Source organism: Bufo bufo, chromosome 1 (genome assembly GCF_905171765.1).
Source record: "Bufo bufo chromosome 1, aBufBuf1.1, whole genome shotgun sequence".
In the NCBI taxonomy this organism is placed as follows: domain Eukaryota; kingdom Metazoa; phylum Chordata; class Amphibia; order Anura; family Bufonidae; genus Bufo; species Bufo bufo.
Genome location: NC_053389.1, coordinates 718,398,105 through 718,424,187, shown reverse-complemented (window position 1 = coordinate 718,424,187; position 26,083 = coordinate 718,398,105). Strand labels below are relative to the sequence as shown.

Genomic DNA, 26,083 nt, shown 5'->3' with positions numbered 1-26,083 from the left:
GATCTGCAAAACACAGATAGTGGCCGAGTGCATGACAGCGTTTTTTTCTCTTTTACTCCTTCAAAAATGTGTGCTGTCCGCATCATCTGCAACCCCATTGAGACGAATGGGTTTGCTTTCGTTTTGCAAAAAATGAGGATGAGATGTGGACTGAAACTACGGCCATGTGCGTGAGCTCCTACATGTGGATTTTACACTCTTCATTAGAAACCTGAAGGGAAAATCCACAGCATAAATTCACATGCTTCGAATTTTAAATCTGCATCGCAGGTCAATTTATGCTGCCCCTTTTTTGTACATGGCGTGTGGATGAGAATTCTTAAAATCGAATCTCCTTTGCTGCTACTGTACAACATGGCGGATTTGCTGCATGAAAATGGCAAATCCATACCATTCCAGTCACATGTGGACATAGCCTTAAAGACATCTCATAACAAACATTCACAGGGGAAAACAATTGTTTAATACTGATTTTTTATTTATTTTAAATAGAAAAATAGACTGTACTTTTAAGAAACAGTAAAACAGTGTACATAGCAAATGTGGTAAAACTCCGATTAAGTTTATCGGATATCAGAGCCCACGAAATAGGTAGGAGACATTCAAGCCCTGAGGATACAAAGGCTATAAACAGTCAGTCCTGCTTTAGATTAAAATAAAAATAAAATTAAAATTCTAAAAACCAGAAAGCTGCCGCACTAAAGGCCCCCCATACACATTAGTCTATTGACGCCCAACCCAAGGGCGGGACAACAATCTAATGTGCTCTTTCCTGACCGATGATGTCGGGGAAGAAAAGGCGCTGAATTTCAAAGTCCGATCCTTTTGTTCTCCCAGTAAGTAACCTGCTGCCAGATGTGCCTGGCAGTGGCTTTCTCCTCTCTCCCCCACTGAAAACACATACATGCCAGGTGGGGAGTCTGGAGAGAAAGCTGTTGTACGACAGCTATTGAAGGTGTTCGGGCAGCTTAAGACTTTCCCACCTAAGATATTTTTAAAAACTGCCTACATTTTGATAAAATGTTTCAGGTTACTAATCCATTGTACATTTGTCCTCAGGCAGTGAAAGTACAGAGGATGTGACATTCCTCTATTTAATGGGATAGTGACAAAGATTACTGTCCGGACACATCAAGAAGCGCCAGCTCATGAATTTCCTGCAGCAGTGTGTACAGGCTGCGTCCCTGCGTTTGCTGGTACTCCTGGTGTTTCCTGCCAGCTCTGTTCTCTGCAGCCTCCTCTTCCTTTGCCAGCTGAGCCTCTATTGCTGTACGAGTAACCTCTCTGACTAGATCATTTTTGGCATGGTTAGCGCTAGCTACGGAGGGCTGTTCTTCCTGAGACACATGGGGTTTGTTACTGACTATCTCCAGGCGAATGTTGTCTGTATGAAAGCGGGACGTCTGTATCCGAATTCTCACCTAGTACAGATTTAAAGAAAACAAACTGGAATCAGTAGATAGAAAACTGTGCAAAAAATCCAGCAAGGTGGTGAACACAATGTACAACAGTTAACCTAGCTCCAAGTCATAATCACCGAGGGTGAGGAAGCGGAGATCTAGCTTACTGTTTACAGGATCCTCAGGAAGGGGGACCTGGCTGTGACAACTGCAGTGATGTGCAGAAAGCATATGTCTGTGGCTGTGCTATAATGTTATTTTTAGTGTTGAGCGAACTTGTGTTTTAAGTTCGGCGTCTAAAGTTCGGGTTATCGAAGAATCGCGTTATGGATTCCGCTACCACGGACCATAAGTTATGGTCCGTGGTAGCGGAATCCATAACGCGATTCTTCGATAACCCGAACTTTAGACGCCGAACTTAAAACACAAGTTCGCTCAACACTAGTTATTTTACTTGATGATGATGTATAGTCTTGTGTACACGCAGTCTTACCCTTCGGGCCTCGATGCGCTTAGCTGACTAATTCAACAAGGAGGAAAAAAAGCAGGCATGACACTTTGCCATGGGCCACAAAGGCCTAGAGAATAAGGCACCTATTCCAGAGACCAATGTCCTAGCACTTATCAAATGGAGAGTCAAGAAAAAGGGGAGGAAGGTAGGGGGATCTCAAGGTTCAAACGAAATATAGACAATGGGAAGAAAACAATTTAATAAACGTGGGGAAAAAGTATCTTTAAAATAAAAGAACATTACCAACCGTGAATTTATAGACTAAGATTTAGGAAAACCCCCAAAATTATATAAACCAAATAAGTGTTATATAGGAAGATCAAACGTCTGTTTGAAAAGTAAGGTTTTCAGTGCACGTCTGAATGAGAGAAGACTGGGAATCATTTTCAGGGCCAGAGGTAGGTGGTTCCAAAATCTGGCCCCTTGAGCTGAAAAGGATCTACCTCCACGTCTCATCTTGTTAACTTGCGGGATGTTAAAATTCGCAGTTACTAGACCTCAACGTCCTCAACGTACCTGGTGAATTTACGTCGCAGGTACAAGGGCCCCACACCATGGAATACCCTATGCATGAAGTATCCAATCTTGAACATCACCCGTTGTTGGACGGGTAATTAATATAGCACAGCAGTTAACAACAATTTAGGTTAAACTTCAGGCCTATTTTCCAAATTTTTATTTTTTTTACCCTTTTTTGATCCCTTTGAGTACATGGCGATTTTCCCTTTTTGCGTATTCGTTTTTTACCCCCTGCCTTCCCAGAGCGATAGCTTTTTTTTTTTTTTTTTTACATTTCTGTTCACATAGCCATATGAGGGTTTGTTTCTTGCAAAACAAGTTGCACATTCTAATGTCACCATTTAATACTGCATATGATTTAGTGGGAAGCTGGGAAAAATTCCCTTTTGGGGTGGAATTGGGAAAAAACAATAAAAAAAAAAAAAAAACCCCAAAAAAAACAATTGTGCCAGTTTTATGGGTTTAATTTTTACAGCGTTCCCTATGCACAACTGACCTGTTATCTTCATTCTCCAGGTCATTACGATTACAGCAGTTCCACATTTATATAGTTTTTCCTGTTTTAATACTGCAAAAACAATAAAAACTAATGGGAATTTTTATTTTCTTTGCATCGCCATAATCTGACCCACATAACTTTTTAGATTTTCATCTATGGAGCTAATTATTGCATAAGCTTGGTGTGAGGGCTTATTTTTTTCTGTAGTTTTTATTGATAGCATTTTGGAGCGTGTGTGACTTTTATGAGGACAGGGGGATGATTTGAATTTTTATACTTTTTTTTATATTTTATTTTATATAATTTTTAAAAACTTTATCATTAGATTGCTTCTCCCATATACTACTGTGACAGTAAAAATGGTAAATTCGGTATATTCCAATGCAGCACTGCCACCTGCAGGCCTACATTGGAATATACCTGTGATAGGCCTGGTCGCTGTGTACAATCAACAAGCAACTTCCTCAATCTCAGCACAAGAAAGTCGTTCAGGCTCTGGGAACGCAGTGCTCCCAGAGAAAGCCGATCGCAGACGTTGGCCCCGGGTGTCAGCTGTGTGAAACTACAGAACTTAGTCTAACTAAAGAGATGACTGAAAGGATATCTAATAACCAGGGCTCAGTACAAAGATCTATCCCATCATCTATTTATCCCCAGGACTGTGACGAGGGGACATCCTCTGCGTCTGGAGGAAAGAAGGTTTGTACACAAACATAGAAGAGGATTCTTTACGGTAAGAGCAGTGAGACTATGGAACTCTCTGCCTGAGGAGGTGGTGATGGTGAGTACAATAAAGGAATTCAAGAGGGGCCTGGATGTGTTTCTGGAGCGTAATAATATTACAGGCTATAGCTACTAGAGAGGGGTCGTTAATCCAGAAAGTTACGGCTCATGCACACGACCATATGTATTTTACGGTCCGCAAAAAAAATACGGATGACATCTGTGTGCATTCTGTATTTTGCGGAACAGAACAGCTGGCCCCTAATAGAACAGTACCATCCTTGTCCGTAATGCGGACGGAAATACGGAAACGGAATGCACATGGAGTAACTTCATTATTTTTTTTGCGGAGCCATTGAAATGAATGGTTCCGTATACGGTCCACAAAAATGGAACTGGCACGGAAAGAAAATACGTTTGTTTGCATGAGCCCTTATTCTGATTGCCTGATTTGAGTTGGGAAGGAATTTTCCCCCCTAATATAAGGAAAACTGTCTTCCAGGTTTCTTGCCTTCCTCTGGACCAGCTTCACAGGGTAAAAGACTGAACTGGATGGACATATTTGGTTTCTCAGCCTATGTTATATAACAAATGGTTGTAGTAATGAGATTAGGGTATGGATGTGGTAGTTTTACTCACAGTCACATGGTCAAATAGACAGAATGAGGTTTCCTTTGCTCCCTCTGTTATTACTGTGATTCGGTCAGGGAGACGCTGCAAGGATCCAGTCGTCCATTTACAACAATCCTCAGCAAATGATAAAACGAGGCCTTCCATGTTCTTAAGGTATGCGGGTCCTTTAATGCCATACCTGTGACAACACATGAAAATGTGCAGATAACATAAATGTGTATGGCGTAATGTGCCAGATGTATGCTCCAGAAGTAAAAAAATAAAATAATAAAAAATAAAACTAAATTCTCATCATCCTCATAGCCAACTTACTGCTATCGCTGGTAGCCTACAGCATAAGAGTTTGTGCGGTGATCACTTCACACCACATTGTATGCGAGGTCACTGTGGTGGCCTGGGCTAAATGAAGAAATACAGAAAAAAAACAAAAAAAAACACGGCACTCCAGCTTCTCAAATCAGATCAGTGTTTATTATTCACCCAGCATGCAACGTTTCGACTCCACTGCATGCTTGATAAAGGCACAGTGGAGTTGAAAGGTTACACGCTGGGTGAATAATAAAGAGGCTAGGATCAGACACCGAAAGGACTTACTGAGACAAATCGAAAGGTAGTGCTGTCCTATTACAATTTCTCTATACTACGTTGGCCTGGGCTAAATGCCATAACTTAGGGGGTTGTCCAGCTTTGGGACATTTTTATCAGGAACTCGTTGTATCCGTTGTACCATTAAATGGAGCTGAAAGGGAGCATTGGAGAGTAGGCGAGTATGATTTTTTCAGTGGGTAGAACACAATCCTGCCCAGAGCTACAAATATCACAAAGCCAGACAACCCCTTTTAAGAGTTACTTACAACTCAAAATGCACAAGCAGAAATATGGTTTTTTTTAAACCAGTTCTGTTGTCTGTGCACTGGAGTCACCAATTCACTGGCAAAGGCCATATTGTTTGGACCAGGGATGCTCAACCTGCAGCCCTCCAGCTGTTGTAAAACTACAACTCCCACCATGCCCCGCTGTAGGTTCATAGCTGTGAGCTGTCCGGGCATGCTGGGAGTTGTAGTTTTGCAACAGCTGGAGGGCCGCAGGTTGGACATCCCTGGTTTGGACTATAACATGCATTTTCTAAGGCTACTTTCACACTAGTGGCATGGGTGAACAGCCTGTCGGATCCGTCCTGCCGCTAGTGAAAGTGTGCCTCCAGACTGCCGCTCCGTCCCCATTGACTATAAAGGGGGCGGGGGCGGAGTTCCGGCGAGAGGCTGCCGGAATAAAACTACGACATGTCCGACATTTATTCCGGCAGCCTCTTGCTGTGCGCTGCCGTGCCTCGCCGGAACTCCGCCCCCATTATAGTCAATGGGGACGGAGCGGCAGTCCGGAGGCATGCGGTCACTAGCGGCAGGACGGATCCGACAGGCTGTTCACCCGACTGAACAGCGTGCCGGAGGTCCGTTCCGCTAGTGTGAAAGTAGCCTTAGTAAAAAGTTCCTCATTGTGTTCAGTCCGGCGAGCCTGGTAGCACTACACCAATGCATCCTTGGTGATCTGCCAAATACTCATAGAGCACTCTTCCTTATCATTAAGAGAACTGTGCGGATGAGGACTCATCACAGGAAGCTGTGGCTCATGCTAAGCTAAAAGATAAACTCTACATTAGTCCTCTATAAATGGCACAAGGGCCCTTCACTACTACATAACGTAACCAACAAAAAGAAGTCCACAGATACAAGAAAAATATACCAATGTATTGAATACAAATCACATCACAATACAGCAATGAAAAAAGGATGGAAAAAAGGGACTTGATAAAAAAAAAAAAACAACAAAAAAAAAATGCAAGACACAGCCATACATAAAAGGAATGTAATTAATACAGGACACACAGAAGGGCAAAAGCAAATACATATGAAAAAAATAAATAAATCACTAGACGTTTCTTTATACCCGGAGGAAAGGTGATATGTTATTTATGCACATACATGACAGTTGATATTTTGTTTAATAGCATCATCATTGTGATTTTTCATATGCATATGCTTTAGCCCTTCTGCATGTCATGTCATGCTAAGCTAAAGCCAGAGATTGTACTGGAGAACTGTCATGGAAGGAAGAAGTCAGTGCCCACAACTGGGACTGCTCTGAACCATTGCTGGCAGAATAGGCACAGTGACTGGGAGAGAACAGGGGCTTTGATGTAGAACCTGAAAGATGGGGCTGGGACAAGGGGCAGGCGGAGTAGGCACTAAACCTTATACACAGAGGGAAGGGGGGTGATGCAAGTTAGTAACATCAACTGTCTGAATGGCTTTTTATACTTGTAGATTGGGTGCTGGAGTCTACTGGGAGCTAATGGCTATAGAGCGGCACCTATTACTGGGTGACAGGCACCTGCTTTATATAATCAGCACCCGGCATAGACAGGAGATGCAGGAGTGGACTGTGAATGCTGGGGGAGCTGCCTTCCAGCAGCGCCTTCTCCTTGAACACTCTCTCTTCAGCACACTGGGGAAACATAACCTGAATCGGAGTAAAAGAAAGCTTAGGCAAAGTGCATAGCAAGCGCCCCTGCACCCGATCTACAAGTATAACCACCAGCTCAGACAAACGGCCTACCAGCTGTGAAGGAAATGGACAGACATTCGTTGTTATCTTTCACACACACAAAGCTGGCAGCTTCCCCTGGTCGTTTCTGTACCTCACCCCACACATCTTCATTAGGCCGCCTCATATTCCCACACCTCTTTCTGTGCCCGAAATGTCCTCTGCTTTGTTTTGACAATGCTCCTCATGCCCCAGTGCCATAAAAATTAGATTTTTTGTACTCACCGTAAAATCCTTTTCTCGTAGTAGGCATTGGGGGACACAGCACCATGGGTATATGTCCAACTACCACTAGGAGGCGACACTAGACATAAAAAAGTGTTGGATCCTCCCCGTTGGGCTATACCCTCTCCACAGACACTAGGCAGATCAGTTTGTACCAAAAGCAGGAGAGAGAAGAAAGGCAAGGAACAACTCCCGTACCGGGAAAGATCAAGAGACCAGCCCGGAGAAGCGGAAGTAAAAAAAAATAGGGTGGGATCTGTGTCCCCGAATGCCTACTACGAGAAAAGGATTTTACGGAGAGTACAAAAAATCCAATTTTCTCGTGCATGGCATTGGGGGACACAGCACCATGGGACGTCCCAAAGCAGTCCACGAGGGTGGGAAAAGAACAGCCATGCCACCTGTTGGGCATACAGGTGCGGAAGAACCATGTGACCCAACAGGAGAAAAGCATGGAAAAGACAGGAAGCCTGATAACAAGGGAGAAACCCCAAGGAAGCCACAGAGACGACTGCCAGCACCCCAGGACAAATGCCTGGGAGAACGACCCAAATGCAAGAAGAAGGCAAAGGGGAACACAGAGCTCAGCCGAAGGCTGGAGAGAAAGTAAGACAGCACCGCGTATCGGCGCTACCTAACATTCTAATAGTCTCAGGTGAAAGCACAAACACCCTGAGGCCAACCCTTGACAGGCCAGGGGAGCAAGGGAACATGGAATCACTGAAGGCCAAACGAGTGAGGGAAGCCATAGCAAGGCTCACATGTGAAGGGAGCAGGTCTCCCCTCACCACAAAGCAGGTGAAGTTAAGCGCCCTATTGAAAGGAAAAAATCCCAAAGGCGCTAAGGGAAACCGCCAACCCTTGGAAGGGGAGGGGGTTGTAAGTAAAAACCAGAAAAAGAGAAAAGATAAGACCTGCATCCCAAAACTAGGGGACGAGGAACGAGCCTCTGAAAACAAAATACCGCTGAGAAGCGCAAGACTGGAGAAACTCCGGCCAAATGAAGTATCAGGGAAAAAAGGGGACCAGATGCAGGCCCAGGAAAACTCAGCAGGGGCACACTGAAGTGAGGGAAGCCATTGCAAGGCTCACATAAGAAGGGAGCAGGACTCCCCCCACCGCGAAGCAGGTGATGAAGTGAAGCGTCCTGTTGAAAGGAGAAAACCCCAAAGGCGCTAAGGGAAACCGCCAACCCTTGGAAAGGGAGGGGGTTGTAAGTAAAGGCCAGAAAAAAGAAAGGATAAGATAAGCCCTGCATCTCAAAATTAGGAGACGAGGAACGAGCCTCTGAAAACAAAATATCGCTGAGAAGCACAAGGCAGGAGGAACTCCGGCCAAATGAAGTATCAGGGAGATGCAGGCCCAGGAAAACTCAGCAGGGACACACTGGACTGAGGGACATGGGAGGAGAAGGAGAGCACTCCCAACAGACTAAGGAGGAAGGTTCTACAAACAGGAGAAAATCCCTCCCGAAGGAGGGTGGAAATGCAGACCGTAGCACTAAACCACTCAACACCAGGTACTTGACGTGGGAGGATGGGAAGATAGACACGAATCCCAAAAGTTCCACAAGGCTATTGGAACCTGCAAGGGGAACAATCAACCCAGGCCCCTCCCAAACAACGAGTATCATACAGAATCCGTGTGGTCAAATGAACGGGGACAAGGAATCCAAAAAGGAGTACCCGCCCAAGAACAAATGAAAGGAACTATCATATGGGAAGGAATTGGCCATGGACAACTAGCCATTCAAGAATAGTGGCTAGCAATCTGCATACATTGTCCCGGGGAGGGCAAGTACAGCGGCTTGGGTTGTACCACTAAAACAACAGACACCCATATGCATAAGGAATGGCGAAGTCGCCATAAAAGAAACTGGAGTGACTACACGAAATGTAGAAACCAGCTGCGACCGACATACAGAAGACTCCCAGGGGGAGAGAGTACCTGTCAGGCGCAGACAATAGCAAGGTCCCAGGGGACTGCCCTCTGTCAGATAGCACAACTGAGCAGAGAATATAAGGGAACACCCGCATCCAGAAGGAACTACGGAACCCTGTGCGATGCCAGAGCAATCAGCAGAAAATTCACCTACCAGGCAGGTGTGTGGCGCTCAGTGGCTCTGTCCCTAACTCATTAGGGAGAATGTCCAGCGAGGATAATGTCGCTGACCCCAGAAGGATTCCGTGTGGCGGAGGACATCCAGTGATGACCGAAAACTGCTGCAGCGGCCGGTGCACACCAAGTTACGTACCCCAACACGGAGAAGATCCAGTGGAGATCACTGTACTCCACCAGGAATGGTCCGCCCCGTAATAGAAAACAACGCGGGTACTCCTCTTAACATGGGGAACGTGGAGTGCAGCAGACAGTAGTATTTGATAGGGATGGCAAGAGCAACCCTAGCACAAAAACAAGCAACCACCTGGCCATGGTGTAGGGAGCGTAGTTGTAAGTGGACCACCAGGGGCGTACATAGAAATCATGGGGCCCCATAGCAAAACTCAGAATTGGGCCCCCCCCCAATAAAAAGTTTAATAATTAAAGCTGATTAGTGAAGGTGCGGGGTACATTAGGAGCTAAATAAAAGGTTAGGCTGTGGTCACATCACGTTTTTGCCATCCGTTTTTACTTATATGTTGGGGGGGGGGGGGGGGAATAAAAAAAAGTGCTGCACCCTATGCTTTTCTATCCTGCAGAGTCCAGTAGAAAAACCGTATAGGTTAACATATAAATTTTTCTTTCAAACTCTATGATGAAGGATGCCACTGTATGTATACATGAAACGGATGGAAAAAACGGGACATGAACTCGGCCTTACCCTTTAAGTTTTATTTATTTTATGATAGGTGTAAATCAGAGGAGAGCCTATAGGGTTAATTACTGCAGCAGGACTGTCCACACTGGTCAATGTGACCCCTGGGACAGATCTTCTGCAGGTCCACAGCATTAGATCTCTGTCTCACAGCTCAACTTCTCCCTTTGTTATTAACAGGGAGCAGAGCTGAGCAATTTTAGTCATGTCCCATCCTTTTAACTCAGAGGTAGTCTATCTGGAGCATCCAGGACATGCCAGGTCCCATATGAAAGAATACATATGCCCTACAGTAAGCAGAGCTGAGGCTCCTGTCTGACCCTGACAGCTGTAAGTACAGTCACACTGCTGCAGCAAACAGCCCATCTTCCTGTCAGCTCCATCCTGCAGAGCGCTTCTGCTTCCTTCTGCCCTCTCACACAGAGTAGGAGTAGTGAAGGCAGTGCTGGGGGTTAACAAGCATAGAGAAGTGCAGGAGGACCCAGAGGATGTGGGACATCACTGCTGATAACAGTAAATGCAGGGCTGGTACTTTACCGTGCTGCTAGCTGTGGGAGCAAACTTCCACCAAAGACCTCACAGAGGGGCGGGCACATCAGGCAGTGAGCTGCTTCCTGATTGGAGGAATCGGCTGCTCACTCTCCCTGCTCCTTCCCTCCTTCCAGCCTGCTGTGTATAATGCCAAATGAAAATGTAAATATGTAATGGCTCTGGGGCGTTTGGGGTGGCAATGTACCCCTCATTGACACTGGGCCCAGGGCTGCCGACCCAAACGCCCCATTGCCAGTATTTATCTCTCTACTGTTAACTAATGCAGCGTGTATTCAGGTCGGAAAGGGGGCGGGGCCATGCAGACTGGCCGGGCCCCCTAACCTCACGGGCCCCATAGCCAGTGTGTGGTCTGCCTATATTGACGGTACGCCACTGTGGACCACCCATCAGATCAGAACAGATCAGCCCTATACTGGGCAATAGACCGACAAGGTGGCGGAGGGGGTTGGGCTGGCCCACCCCTGCCAGATATGGATACCAAGTTCATGCTGAACCAGGATGGCCGTTGTGGACAGTGCCTTGAGAAGTACAAGGAGCACGACAGTAACGGAGTGGCAGATGTATAGAGAACCAAAAAGGGAAATAACCAACATCCGCAGCACAGATTAGAGCCTGGGGAAGGAAGCACCCAGTAATACAGCAACTGTATAGGCCACAGATTGCACCATAGGGCCCAGCACGTGGGTACTAAAAGAGACACGACCAGAGAGGTGCAATAGTACAGCATCTGGAGATGGTAGAGGTACTAGATTTAAGATTAGAGCGATGTGGCCGCATGGTGCACCCTAGGACCAGAGAAGTGCAACGGCTGCCCCGTAGCAATGGTACCTATATTCCGCTCGGGAAGGGGAAAATAGGGCCGCGCGGTACCACAAGGAGCGACAGGTGCACACCACAATTAAGTAAGTGCAATGGCAACTGAAGGAGGCCCTCTATTCCACCAGAAAAGAGGGAAACCGGGCCGCATAGTACACCATAGAGCCAGACAGGTGTAACGGCTGCAGCATCAGAGACGGTGCAGGAACTCTACCTAAGAAGGGAGTAAGATGGCTGTTTGGTGCACACTATGAAGAGGTAGGTGCAGTGGCCACGGCAATAAAAGGTGGCCTCAATATCTCGTCCGGTAAGGGAGAAACCGTGCCGCAAGGTACACCATAAGGCCAGACAGGAGCAACGGCAACAGCCTCTGGAGATAGTGAAGGTACTCTACCATGAAGGGACCAAGGCGGCAGCCTGGTGTCCACTAGAACCAAACAAAGGCAATTGCTACAGCAATTGAGTGGCCTCTATATCTCGCCGGAAAGGGAGAAATAGTGCCACACGGAACACAATAGAGCCCACCAGGGATACTGGATACAGCATCAGGAGATGGTGTAGGTACCGTGAAGGGAGCAAGGTGGCTGGAAACAGACAGTTGCAATTGCTACGGCAATTGAAGGCGGTCTGTATATCTCGCCCGGTAGGGGGAAATAGTGCCGCATGAAACACCATAGAGCCAGCCAGGAGTAATGGCTACAGCATCTGGAGTAGGTGTAGGAACTCTACCTATGAAAGTAACAAGGCGGCTGGAAACAGACAGAGGTAATCGCCACGGTATATAAGCCGGCCTGTATTCTCTGGTACAGGCACTACAAAAGAACCTTTAGAGGCCGAGAAGGGTTGCCAACCCTACAAGTGGCGTCTGCCTGAATCATCAGCTTGCCCAGAACATAGCCCCTGGATAGGGGAACCAGGAAGGTCTGTCGTGTACAGTGTTAAGCACGGTGTGCCAGTTGTTAAGCACGGAGACGGCTGCCTTACCTGTGCGTTAATTACCTGTGCAGGCAGGAGAGCGCTATCCGAAAACCCACCAGAGGGGTACCAAACCTGGGTAGTGTAGGTACCACCATGCACGTTTTGACTTGACCACACAGAGGAATTCTGCATGGTGGAAGACCGCCTGATTCTCTGTTCCGAGGGAATCGGTGCAGAGGTGTCCCCAGAGGCAACTGACAGAAGGCTTCGTCACCAGCCTCAGGCCTGTCCTGGGGCGACCCGAGGATGCCGAGGAGGGGTGGAAGATAGTTGAGACCACCCGAGGTGGGTCCGTGGGCTACTCCTTGCGTGACCCTGTACTTGAGCGTGACCCATCTGTAGGGAGGACCCTGGGGGGGGGGGGGGGGGGGGGGGGGCGGAAGGAGACCGCAATTTGTAGGCAGCGCTCCAGCGACTCCGCCAGGGATTGGGCGAGTCAGGCAAGGATCCCATGGCTTGACATGGAGGGAGCCCATTCAGGGGGGACCTACACACAAAAGGGTGGGAGGGGGACAAGGCGACCACATGGAGACCTCCGTAGACAACGGACGCACGAGTACGTTGCGATCCGATTGTCCCCGGATGTCACGTTCCCCAAGAGGTGCTGCAGCAGCTATAGAGCAGGTGGCAGGGCTGCAGGAGAATGCAGCAATAGAGAGGGGAGGGAGGAAAAAGAACCTGCGGAGTAATTCAGCCAGAGGCTGCCTACCAGACCCCAGGATCTGTGCAGTGCACCCCAAGCAGGAGCAGAAGATGGCGACCGGAGAGAGCAGGAGCCGACAGCCGGAGGAAGAACCGCCCCTCTGAGAGAGAGCAGGGAACCTAGGGCTGGATTGGCAGGCAGGAGAGCCCCCTCCCAGGCTCCCCCCACGGAGGGGAGGTGACGGAGTAAGCACGGGAAGGACAGAAAGTGGGCGGGGAGATGCGGCCTAGTAGGCCCGAAAAGCCGGGGCTTAAATTAGTGGAGCGCGGCCGAGGACGAACGGCCGCGAAATTGCCCCAGAGCTGCCGCGACGAACAGGGGCCAGGTGGGGGAGAGAACTTAAGAAGCGACCCCCATAGAGTGAAAAAACGGAAGGCCAGGGGCTTCTGGGGCCAGGATACAGCTGAGAAATAAAAGTTTCTGCTGGGGCCTGAATCCACAATCTACTGTATCAGAAGCAAGGCACTATCTGAGGCAAGGCATTTACCCACACAGCAATGAGAGCTGTATAAGGTATCCGGGAAGGGAGGAGAGGGGGGAATGCGCCCAGGCCCGGAAAGGAGGGTGGGAGACCCTAATCTAACATACTCACCCTCAGACGTCTTCAGGCGCAGCAGTAACCACCCCCACGGCGGACTCAACACGGGAACCGTGGGACTGCCGGAATTCCACTGCGGAAGCAGATTTGGGGACTGGGTGGCTGCCAGGTACCCGAGTACGCGCCCGCAGGGGGGCAACTAAAGTGGAACACGATGGAGCCACCCCTGCAGAGAAGAGAAAGAAAGAAAAAATAAAATAAAAAAGTAGCAGGATGACCTGCACAAAAAAGCAGGTCAGGTCTGCATCCTACGGACACTAGAACAAGACTGATCTGTCTAGTGTCTGTGGAGAGGGTATAGCCCAACGGGGAGGAGCCAACACTTTTTTATGTCTAGTGTCGCCTCCTAGTGGTAGTTGGACATATACCCATGGTGCTGTGTCCCCCAATGCCATGCACGAGAAATATACATGTGCAATCTACCAGATCCAGCCACTAGAAGGAGCTACTGAGACAAAGTCATACACATAGTATTGCGTTAATTGACTACTGTATAAATCCTTGCTCAGTGAGCGCCTGTGTAGATACAAGACGGATCCGCACCAAACGCGAGTGTGAAAGTAGCCTAAGGAGGAAACAATAGGATTTTCTTGTAGATCTGTCAGTGTCCTGGTCCCTCCATTCTCCTACATCTGTACACAGTTCAGATGGACTGAAAGAGTAGACAAGGGTGCAAAGTTCTGGTTTCATTTGACCCCCTGCAGCTCCACAATATTTAACTTTATTAGAGAAACTTTAATGTGAATAGAAATATGTTATGTCCTACTCTAATTTCTAGAACTAAAGTGAGATGTAGATGACATTGTGGCCCCTCAGACGGCGAGGGGTGGAGTTGGCACCAGAGTAAACCATGTGATCTGCAGATGGATCATCATCACGTTACAGGAAGTGCCATGCGGCTGCTTTCGTTTGATCTGGGGACAACGTAGAGCTTATAGCCAAATTTTGAAACAAATGACTAAATTACTTCAAACAAGCCCATACAAAAATGTACATTTCTGTCTTAGTAAGTGGACAATCCCTTTAAAACCAGAGATCTGTTAATTGATTTCCCTTAGCTCTACTGATAGTAAATCTCAGTATTATATTTTAAACTGGAATCACATTTACCTGGGTATGAACAGTAAGACTCCGTTGGTGCGGATGGAGTATATTATGGCATCACATATGCAGCGCTGGTCACTCTCCGGGTCTTTATCTCTGAAGAACATGCACTGGAAGAGCTCTGTAGACTGTTTCTGGCAATGCTGGGCAGCCTGCAATGCACAAGAAGCCTAGTTCAGCTGCTGCGTTTTAGTTAAAGGCTATGGGCACCTTTGATGTGAAAATTAATTTTTGCACGTTAGTATTTTTAATTTAAATTCCTTTCAGACAACGATATTCAGTTTGCCTTGTTTCTGATTTTTCTCATGTGGATGTGTCCGTCCTAATAACACGTTGGATCTGTGTCATGATGCTTCTGTCTTCTCCAAAATGACTTGTGCGTGCCTTCCTCCCTTTCTACAGCCTTTGCGAGCTGTCCTCTTTAGATCCTCTACCCCTCCACAAACATCTGTTATGTACGACTTCCTCCCTGCTGCAATCTCTAAGGGCTCGTTCACACAACCGTGCCGTTTTTTGCGGTCCGAAAATTGTGGATCTTCAAAACATGGATGGCACCCGTGTGCCTTCCGCAATTTGTGGAACGGAACAGGAGGCCTATTATAGAAGTGCCGATTCTTGTCCGCAAAATGGACAAGAATAGGACAGGGGCCGCGGAACGGAGCAACGGATGCGGACCCATTGAAATGAATGGTTCCGTATACGGAACACAGAAAACGGCCCGTATATGGAACGCAAAATATGTTCATGTGAACGAGCCCCAACACAGAGAGAGGAGGGGGAGAGCAGAGAGAGCAGTCAGAAACAGGAGCAGTGTTTTGGTGGATTTATGTCAGATTCTGCAGCATCAGCAGGTAGGTAAAGGGTGCACAGAAGCAAAATGGTAGGATTTTTTGAATGAAGAATTTAGAAAGTTGTTTAAGTTTGTACTTGCGATTCAAAGAAACATAACTTCTGTAGCATATTGCACCAAATGTTTTACCCGGTTGCGATTATTTATATGACGGCACAGCTCCTCCAAGTCCTTGTTTCCAAGAAGATGTTCTCTTAGACCATTGTTGATAGCAGCCAGGAGAAGCCGATGCACTATTATATCAGCATAGCGACGGATCGGGGAAGTGAAGTGTGTGTATTTATCAAGAGCCAATCCTGAAAGAGAAACACATTGGCTTATTGACAGTATTATATATTGCAGAGCTGCATTCACAGTTTTGTTGGTTGGAACTTGAAAAAGTCAACGAATGTGTTGCCAAAAAGATCTCTGTTATCTGAGCTCCTACAAAATGCAATGTTCAAGGCTGCACTTGGATGCTCTGCTCCCTCTCCAGAATATGATCTGCAGCGTACAACCTCTTTGCTACTATAGATAAAGCTGGCCATAAACATTAGATTAACGTCAGCCAAATATTGGAAGTGTATGGGGGGCCTCGCAACTCTTCCCCGATGGTAGATGTCACAGGAAACTGAGCAGATGGATATCAACATAAATGATCCTTTTGTTTTCAGGAAGATAAGTTGCTGCCAGAGGTGTCTGAAGGTGGCTTACTCCCATTTCCTCAAACAGAATACATACATGTGTATAGGGAAGTCGGGACCTTCAGAAACCAAGCATCGAAATAAGCAGCTTGGTCTATGTCAGTGGTGCCCAACCATTTTCCGCACTAGACATGGTATAAATTTTGCGGGCCAGAACCAGGTAGCTTTGCAAGAAAGAAATGCAAACACTGTAAGGGGGCACGTGTGAGCATTACTAAAATACATAATACGTAGGCCTTCAGATTCTGTCGAAAGACCACACTGTCGGGAAGTAATTCAATTAAGAATTATAAATTATGGTCAAAGATATTTAACCATAAAAAAAAAATGCATAAAATTTGTCATAAATTCTTAAAATCATGACCTGGTGAATCGTAGACAACCTAATTGATACAATTCACATCTGAGTCCGACTATTTCCTCAGATAATTAAGTTCTTTTGACGTGAGATGACGTTAATGATAAAAATGTAGTTCTCCATTATACAATAATACACAGGCATAAAAATATGCAGATTTATTGGTTACAAGATTATAAACATATATAAGTAAATAAACCCAATGATACATGCAAATGAATATATATAGCGTTAATATAAAGCATTAAATGCTTTGCTAGATTATGAGTCTTGATTCTTCTGCAGGTAGAATGAAGCCTCACAATATCCTAATACTACATCTCAATATGGAGATGATCAATTAATTAATTTATTTATTTGCCAATCTAGATGGTATAATTTCACCCACACTATCAAATTAGTCTTAATAAAATGAAAATATCATTTTCTGTGTCTCTTACCAAGTCCTAGTAGGAATCTCACTTCTGCTCCTAGGAAAGCTGGGTGGTCCATCATAGCGCATCTCACCATGACTTTCATCTTGATAGACCCCTCTAGAGAGCTCAACTTGTCCCCTCTCTCTCTCTCTCTCTCTCTTTGTGTGGTTTATGATCACAAACTTATCAGTTAGATACACCTTCCTAGTTTGGAACTTTCCAAACATTGTCGGATGGGTGTGACCATTGATAAAAAAATGTGACATAATAACTTTACCCAGAATGCACTTTTGCTACTGTTGTAATGTCACCTACTCATACCTAGGTGGCACTGCTGTGTAAACTATTTGCATCATAGTATAAAGGGTTAACTTATGCAAGTCTGAATAAAACGTATTCTATACACTTGACCTTAGAAGCTTTAATTCAAAGCTATAGGGATTAATTCTGACACTTGTAGCAATTAGAGACAGACCTCTAGGCATCTCTCTGAATGTTTCTCACACTGTTGATCTATGGATCATAATGATATGAATGGCCTTGTTTTCTCACAGATATATTAGTACCTCCTGTCATACCAAAGATGTGATTAATTGTTACAAAATACACATCTTTACAGACACTCTTTTACAGACAAATATTCTCCTAAAGATAAATATATATATAATATACTGGATACATGTCTTCATAACATATAACAATATAATATAAACAAATATACATATATGTCCTACTGATTGTCTTATGCTAAGGACTAAGGCTCATTAAATGAATACATAATTATATATTTTGCTTCATTAATAAATACCTAATTGTATAGGTAATTATCACCAGCTGCATAGCTCATCTTTATCTCCCGTCATAAATTTATAAGTAGACAAGGGGGATTCTTCTCAGACTGGTGCATTAATGAGAAGAGTAACACTGAAGAGTGGAAACCTTTTTACACAGAAACCTTTGTGCGACCTTACTTTGGCCTACTCAAAACATACAGAATTGTAACTATAGTCGAGCATGGCTCTTAAAGGCAATGAACATCCATCTTGACTAGAATAATTGGATATCAATGCATTTACCTATAAAAAAAAAAAGGCACAACAACACAAAAAAGTCTTGTATGCAGCACTTTTGTGTCCGGTAAAAAGACAGGATCCCAAACGGAAACTGAACGGATCCCATCATAGTCAGTGAAGTCTATTCAGCTTCTTCCCTGTGGGGTTACAGAAGGAGGGTGGAGCAGGGTCACTAGTGAGGTGAAAGGAGGAGGGGAGCAGGGTCACTAGTGGGGTGACAGTAGGAAGGGGGGGGAGCAGGGTCACTAGTGGGGTGACAGTAGGAGGGGGGGAGCAGGGTCACTAGTGGGGTGACAGGAGGAGGAGGGAGCAGGGTCGCTAGTGAGGTGACAGGAGGAGGAGGGAGCAGGGTCGCTAGTGGGGTGACAGGAGGAGGGGGGGGGGGGGGGGAGAGGATCACCGGGGACCAGTCACATGATTCCATGCTCCTTACCTCTCCAACAGCACTGTCATGTTGCCCAAGGTCCTCCGGCAGAGTGCTCCGCTCTCCTTACTACAGCCACCACGGGAGCCGGCCCCTCCTCCTTCCAGCTCCCGCTGGCTTCCCCTGCCTGAACCGACTTGTATTGCTCCAGCGCACTCATACCAACCAATAACAAGGCTTCTTGCTGTAAGAAGCTTTGTTAATGGCTATTTCAGACAGAGGCGGCATCGCTGCGCTTCCTGTGCTATTCACAGGAGTCGCATGGGCCGCATGACACAGCATCGCGGGCCGGATTTGACCCGCGGGCCGTAGGTTGGGCATCACTGGTCTAGGTTATACACTAGAGATCAGCAACGTTCGGCACTCCATTTATGGTCAAACTACGACTTCCAGCATGCTTATTTGCCTGGCTCTTTCTGGAATTACAATAGAATTGAATACTGGGAGTTGTAGTTTTTACAACACCTAGCAAAATTAAAAGTGGTTATTCTCCATTCAGGGTCCAAACAAACAAAATCGAACAAATAAATATAAATATAAAGGAATAAATGAATCTATTAATTACAACAGTCGTGTAAAGCTCCTGATATGTAGTGTTCAGAACTGTAAATGTGCAAATGTTTCACAGACCACAGCACTCACCATAGTGATAGAATTCATCCTCTGTGCATGAGCCTGTAGAGAAATACTGCGCGTTGGACATGGCCTGAGTCGCCATCGCTCGCAGTAACCGGTTCACTAAAGGGTCAGATGGGTCATTGGCTTTCTCCAAAGAATCAGCCAAAGTCTTGTTTGTGCTGGAAAAGAGAATGTAAAGGTATCCATTAGATGCATTAACAGCTATTTGCAAGAACATACATGATGTCAGCAGAGTAAAACCAATCTAACTTCTTGCTAGCCATTCATAAGTCAGTACCTGTCTGCAAGGTCTGTGGTCTACCTGTACTAGATGTGTGTGAGCTCCCAGGCGTTGTAGGTACATGTAGCTTTATTGCAACAATGCATTTTTAGCACGATCTGTTCCCTTCATCAGGTCCAATTAAGGCATTGTTGCAATAAAGCATACAATGTACATACATTGCCTGGGACTTCATTTATTACACTGCCCAACAGCGCAGCTACACTTTTAGTCTGTTTTATATCATTTAGATCTCAGGCTACTTTCACACTTGCGTTGCTGGATTCCGGCAATCTGTATGCAAACGGATACCATTTGTAGGCGGATCCGTATCAGTCTCTCCGGTTGTCATCCGGAAAAATGGATCCAGTATTTATCTTTTTCAAATTTTTAAAGGTCTGCACATGCGCAGACCGCAAAACCGGATCCGTTTTTCAGGAACACTAGGGGCCGGATCCGACATTAATGCATTTCAATGGAAAATAATGCCGGTATTCCGGCAAGTGTTCCGGAATTTTGGACGGAGAAAATACTGCAGCATGGCCGTCCAAAAACCGTACAGTGACTGAACTGAAGACATCCTGATGCATACTGAACGGAATGCATTAGGATAAAACTGATCATTTTTTCCGGTATTGAGCCCCTAGGATGGAACTCAATGCCGGAAAAGTTTAACGCAAATGTGAAAGTACCCTTATAACAAGGATGCACCAGTATGGATCTAGTATGATACATGACCAACAGTGCTGTGCTTATTTCAGCAAAACCACCAGGTGAACATTCACTTTTATCCCCTACTTTCATTTTACCTTGAGTACAGGAGGTACTACCCTATGGTTTGCAGTGTAGGAGAAGGCAGTTAGAACTACTATCTTTAAGTGTACCTTTTCTACACAAGCCTTGGAGAATAGTATCTAGAGGAGGCAACCTGACTTCACGTACTCCTGCAGAACATGGTGCATCAGCGTCAGGCTAAGGGCTCATGCACACGGCCGTTGGTCAGCCATTCCGTGCACTGGGGACCGCAATTTGCGGTCCCCAATGCACAGGCAACATCTGTGCGGATTCCACAGACAGTTTCAGACCCATTCAACTTGAATGGATCCGTTCTCCATTCGCACAGTAAAAAAATAGAACATGTTCTATTTTTTTTTACGGTGCGGAGGCATGAAGAGAAACTACGGAGTGCTTCTGTGTCTCCGTTCCGCACCGGACCTTCCGGATTTCAGACCCATTCAAGTGAAAGGGTCCACATCCGTGATGCGGGGTGCACACAGCCAGTGCCCGCATATTGTGGACCCGCTGTTTGCGGGCCACAGTACAGGCTTGGCTGACCAACAGCCATGTGCATGAGACCTAACACCAAATGGAAAAAAAAAGAACATATCTAGCCAAGTACTGAACTCACCGTGTATCAATGGAAAATCCTTTTGCGTGAGCAGTCTCTTTCAGCTCTTTGAAAAACTCCTGTCGTGGAGGTGGGTGAAGTCGGAGTAATGCCTGCTGAGGGTAGCTCTCGCAAATCTTTTTGGCAACCCAGTGATTAGCTAGAATCATACATTCTGCTATAGTCTCATGAACCTGCAAGGGCTGCTTAGGAACCAAGTCATCAATGCTGTGTTCCTCCCCCAACTGAACCCGTATTTCCACCCCTTCCAACTCCAGTGCGCCATGCATATCTCTCCGTGACCTGACAGCTTGGGCGACCTCAGTCAGTTTACGTATTGCCCATAGGAGGCGATCCAGTTGAGCAGAGTCCTGTAATAGAGGCTTTAGCTCAGGCTCAGTGCCAAGTGGCTCAAGATCTCCATCCAGCAGCTGTTGAGCCACCTCATAACTCAGCTTGTAGGAAGAGCGGATGATGGTGCGTCCATACCAGACTCTGCGAATTTCATACGTTGTGCTGTCCAACTCCCACATTACACTCACTGCATACCTGTGTAGAAGCAAATGTGGAATTTACTGGCATAAATATAGACTAATAGGAATAATATAAACCACACTCATGTCATGTGGTACCACTAGTAACCAATCAGAGCCTGTCAATAGGTTGTATTAATGTCCCCAATCATGTATTATGCATTGTAGCATTCAAAGCATTAGAAACTCATAAGACACTTTTTGCTTGTCTATTAAAGGGTTGTCTCACTTCAGCAAATGGCATTTATCATGTAGAGAAAGTTAATACGAGCCACTTACTAATGTATTGTGATTATCCATATTGCCTCCTTTGCTGGCTGGATTCATTTTTCATCACATTATACACTGCTCGTATCCAGGGGTTATGACCACCCTGCAATCCATCAGTGGTGGTCGTGCTTGCACACAATAGGAAAAAGCACCAGCCCCTCTGGTGGCCTGGACCGCAGAAGTGTGCGTAGGCCGGAAGACTGCAGAGTGGTAATAACCATGGAAACAAGCAGTGTACAATGTGATGGAAAAATAATCCAGCCAGCAAAGGAGGCAATATGGACAATCACAATACATTAGTAAGTGGCTTGTATTAACTTTCTCTACATAATAAATGCCATTTGCTTTAGTGAGACAACCCCTTTAAGGGTGAGGCCAATATACTTAATATATTGATTGAAGAGAGACTGCTAGCTAAAATGGTTATAGACCTGTACTATATTTTATACAGGTAAAAGGATAGAACAAGTATTGTCCTGCATAAAATCAAAATAAGTAAAATTATTACTCAATCCGGTGAAATGAGGAAATATATATTTTTTTTGCCTAAAACTTGCTTAGCTTAGTTATATATTGCTGACCATCAGATTGACAGTGCTATATATTTCTTTTTCATAACTCGGACAACCGCTTTAAGGCTAAAACTAGTTAAAAATGCACATGTGTCCTATGAGTTGTGCGCCCACTAGATTTACTTCAGGCATAAATTCAAAATCTCTGATTAGTAAAAAAAAGGGACATTTTCAGGAGGGTTTTTCCAATTTTAATGTGACTGTTTGGGGGTTAAGCTAGACACAGACAACACATTTTGTGTGCACACCACACAATTCCTGAGTTCCGAATTGTTGACAGGATGAAAAAGGATCATGAAACATATTGTTGCGCTGCCAGAATATAGTGTGAGACCTATGGAATGTATTGTTACTACTGCTAAAAAGCTTATAATAATATCAGCAAATTTACCTGTCCACACCCCCAAGCAAGGAGCACAGATCTGCACTGAGGATATGAGGCAGCATGTCGTAGCGACGGTCAGCAAGGTAGTAAGTGGTAGCCCTGCATAAGGAAAAAATAAAAATGCTTAAAGAAAAGAACACAATTAGCAGGTGATAGGATGTTAGGAGTGATGGTGAATAAATACAGGAATGTAGAGGGGGGAGTGTATAGTATATTTGTAATTTAGGTCTGACAACTCTGGATAGCCTCTTTCGTACAAGCATGTACCTTATTAACTAGCAGATTTTATGGTGTTCCCTTTGAGGGACCCCAGTAATCACCTGCTTGTCCTCTGACAAAAATGCACAGGTAGAGGAAATGGAACATTTGCACATAAATCACAACTTAACACAATATGAAATTTCTTTATAATGCCATCACATGATATATTTGTTGGGGTGGGTTCCCATCACGGTTTATGCCTCCGTTTTACGTATGCATTACAAAAAAAAGGATACAAAAATGCAGCAGACCACATTCTAGTATCCAGCAGTCCGGTAAAAAAAACAAAGAAAAACGTATATTGTTTACGGTAATTTTTTTTTACAATGTAACTCTGTGGTGAACGGATGCCACTGTATGGCACCAGTCTGAGGCATCCGTTTAACATATACGTTTTTTGTATACATTAAAAGGAAGGTAAAAACATGATGTGAACCCAGCCTTAGCAGAGCAGATGGGATATACAATCGGGGATCTCACTAACCTTACTTTGGCTTCCATGTCCGTGTAAGAGTTTGGTTTCACAAAGTGTGTGACATCTGCAATGTGGACACCAAGCTCTAAATGGCCACTCCTTAGAGCCCGAATGGAGAGTGCATCATCCACATCTTCACAGCCCTCTGGGTCAATGCTGAGTATCAAATGAGTCTCCCTCAAGTCCCGTCGATCACATTCTTCTGGGGCAACCCGCCATGGGTTCTCTGGGCTGTTAGTTGGCATTTCTGCAAGCTGTTAAGAGACAAGATATGACCATCCTCCAATAACACAGCCCAAACTGCATATGCTCATACTGAAACTGAGCAGGGCCATTTAGTGTTCTAGGATAAAAACTGACCTGGGCTTCGGAGAAAGGGTTTGTGCTAATACTGTTTTCCACTAAAATAGATGCGATTTCTGCTTCCAGGTCACCGATACGCCCCAGCGCTCGCACAAAGTGTCCGTTTGGATAGAGAGAGGTGGATTCCCAGGAATCTATCCTCACTATTACCCTATAATCCTGATCAAAAATAAAACACACAGAATTATTATCCAGCAATCATAGTCATGACTGTACATGAAAGCATAGAGAGCTTCTAAGAACACTGTCTACTAATACATAAATGTCTGTTTAATGTACCTGCAGAGTCTCCGATTGCTGGGTGCTGATCCGGATTTTGGGGATTCTATAGTCCCAAGGAGTCACAAGAACTTTCTGTGCATTTTTTCCCTGAGTTTGTCTCTCTTCCTTAGACGGCAACGTAACCACATAATCCCTCCAATTCCGTTGTAGCACCCCCACAACACGACCTAGATAGACATGTGACAACTGGTATTAGAATTTCATCACCATCTCATGCTCTATAGAACATACGTGAGCTTAGCTCTGTTCTCCTCATATAATCACTAAAAACAACACTAGCCTACTCACCAGTCATCATAACCTCGCTCTGTGTATCCACGGCTCTCTCATCTGCCTCGTTCTCACACAGCGCTCCAATTCTCCCCTTCCAGTCACATTTAGGAAGAACTTCCACAGCCACCAGGTCTCCATGGATTGCTCTGTTCCGGGCCTTAGTACCATGGATCAGAATATCACTCTGTAGGTCTAGGATATGAATGACCGGCAGTTATCTTAACTAGGATTCTACATCACGTGCTACTAACCAACAACACAATGGGTTTTTTTTTGCACCGTTTGTTTTACAAGTTCAGTGAACCAGTGATTATAATATGCCGCTCTTTAACAGGGCATTTCATTATGTCAACTGAGGGTTCACATACATAATATAATACTGGTACACGGGAAAGAGAAATTTGCCCAGCTTACAACTTATAATCTACAAGGAAAGGAGGCAGTGGGTGACGCGAATGCTGAGAGGGTAGTGTGGTGACAGCAGGGTTATTGTAGGCTTTCCTGATAACGTGGATTTTAAAGTTGCATTTGAAGGTCTCAATCGAGATGGGGAGTCTGACTTGCTAGGGCACAAAGTTCCAGAGTAGTAGGGTAGGCAAATGAGAAATATTGGAGAAAATCGTGTAAGGAGCAGGCAAGTGGAGAGCAAAGAAGGAAGACTGCACATGGGGAGGAGAGTAGGGCAGAGATAGATGGAGGGGATAGGTTATAGACCTTATTGTTGTCAACATTTCTGGCAATAGGAAACCAAAGAAGGGATTGGAAGAGGATTAACCGGACAGTAGAGGCGCACTGGAGGAGCGCAAGAGTGTTAGATGGGAGGACACAGAGGAAGATGTTGCAGCAGTCTAGGCAGGAGATGAAGGAATGCACTAGCACTAGAGTAGAGTAAAGAGCAGATACAAGAAATGTTTTTCAGATGGAAGTGGCAGGAGGTGCTTAGATGTGCAGTTTAAAACACAGGGTGGAAACAAAGATAATCCTGAAGCAGAAGACTTGCAAGACTGAGGATAGTGTGAAGCAATTAATTGTGACTAATAGCTCTGGTAGGGGAGATAAGATAGTTGAAAGATGATGAATTAAGTCCCCTCCATGTTGAGTTTTATGGTCCCTTTACGCGGGACAACGATCTAGCAGATTGTTTGGAAGGAAGCGTTCCTTCCCGACAATTTGCCGATTGCTAGCGGAGAAGACCGGTCCATTCACATGCAGCGATCTCCTCCACAGTATGGGGAGGAGCGATCACTAATGCCATTGCTCTTCCCCATACTGTTTCCCAGCAGCAGATCGGGTTTACTGGGAAACAATGATCTTTTGTGCTGCACAAAAGATACAATTACCCAGTGAACGAGCATTTTGCTCATTCATTGGGTAACCGGCATGGCATTTACACCGCAAGATCATCGCTAATGAGCGTTACTAGTAACATTGGTTAGCGATAATCTGTTCAATTGTTGGCCTGTGTAAAGGGTCCATAAGAAAGTGGGAGGAAAAGGAGAAAACAGCCGATACCAGAATTACAGATTTGTCTAGTTTAAGATCTGGGTCAGGTGAGTGTCAAACTGGTTCCGAAATCCATGAAACTGTGAGCTGACCCAAGCCGATGGTATAGATAGAGAAGAGTAGGGATCCTAGGACAGAGCCTTGAGGGACATCAACAGAGAGCGGTCGAGATGATGAGGTGGTGTGTGGATGAAAGACACTAAAGGTCGATTGTATGCCCCGGAAGCAGACCTGATCCATATGTGCTGGTCCTGTTCGGAACTGGAGCATTTTTGGAGTGCAGTATACAAACAAATTGAAGAAAGTTATGACATCACCTTAACGAAAGTGCCTTTGGTGGGTTATCTTGGGTATGTGGAAGACCTCTCCATGTCCACTAATCATAAACTAGCGGTCA

General features: G+C 45.4%; 1 protein-coding gene across 2 annotated transcripts in view; it reads right to left on the bottom strand.

Moving 5' to 3' along the window:
• Nucleotides 1-475: 475 nt before the first annotated feature.
• DIS3L (DIS3 like exosome 3'-5' exoribonuclease) overlaps nucleotides 476-26,083 on the bottom strand; it is a 49,896-nt gene continuing 24,288 nt past the window's right edge. Inside the window, exons 7-17 of one of the 2 annotated variants that reach the window (XM_040414292.1) lie at nucleotides 24,199-24,375; nucleotides 23,908-24,077; nucleotides 23,626-23,787; nucleotides 23,275-23,519; nucleotides 22,536-22,628; nucleotides 20,791-21,318; nucleotides 19,127-19,281; nucleotides 15,660-15,826; nucleotides 14,687-14,832; nucleotides 4,292-4,463; nucleotides 476-1,421 (exon numbers count right to left, since the gene is read on the bottom strand). In XM_040414292.1, coding sequence (XP_040270226.1) covers nucleotides 1,116-1,421; nucleotides 4,292-4,463; nucleotides 14,687-14,832; nucleotides 15,660-15,826; nucleotides 19,127-19,281; nucleotides 20,791-21,318; nucleotides 22,536-22,628; nucleotides 23,275-23,519; nucleotides 23,626-23,787; nucleotides 23,908-24,077; nucleotides 24,199-24,375 — 2,321 coding nt within the window. In that variant the 3' untranslated portion in view covers nucleotides 476-1,115. The remainder of the gene's footprint in view (nucleotides 1,422-4,291; nucleotides 4,464-14,686; nucleotides 14,833-15,659; nucleotides 15,827-19,126; nucleotides 19,282-20,790; nucleotides 21,319-22,535; nucleotides 22,629-23,274; nucleotides 23,520-23,625; nucleotides 23,788-23,907; nucleotides 24,078-24,198; nucleotides 24,376-26,083) is intronic. The other variant, XM_040414291.1, reaches the window with a different exon arrangement.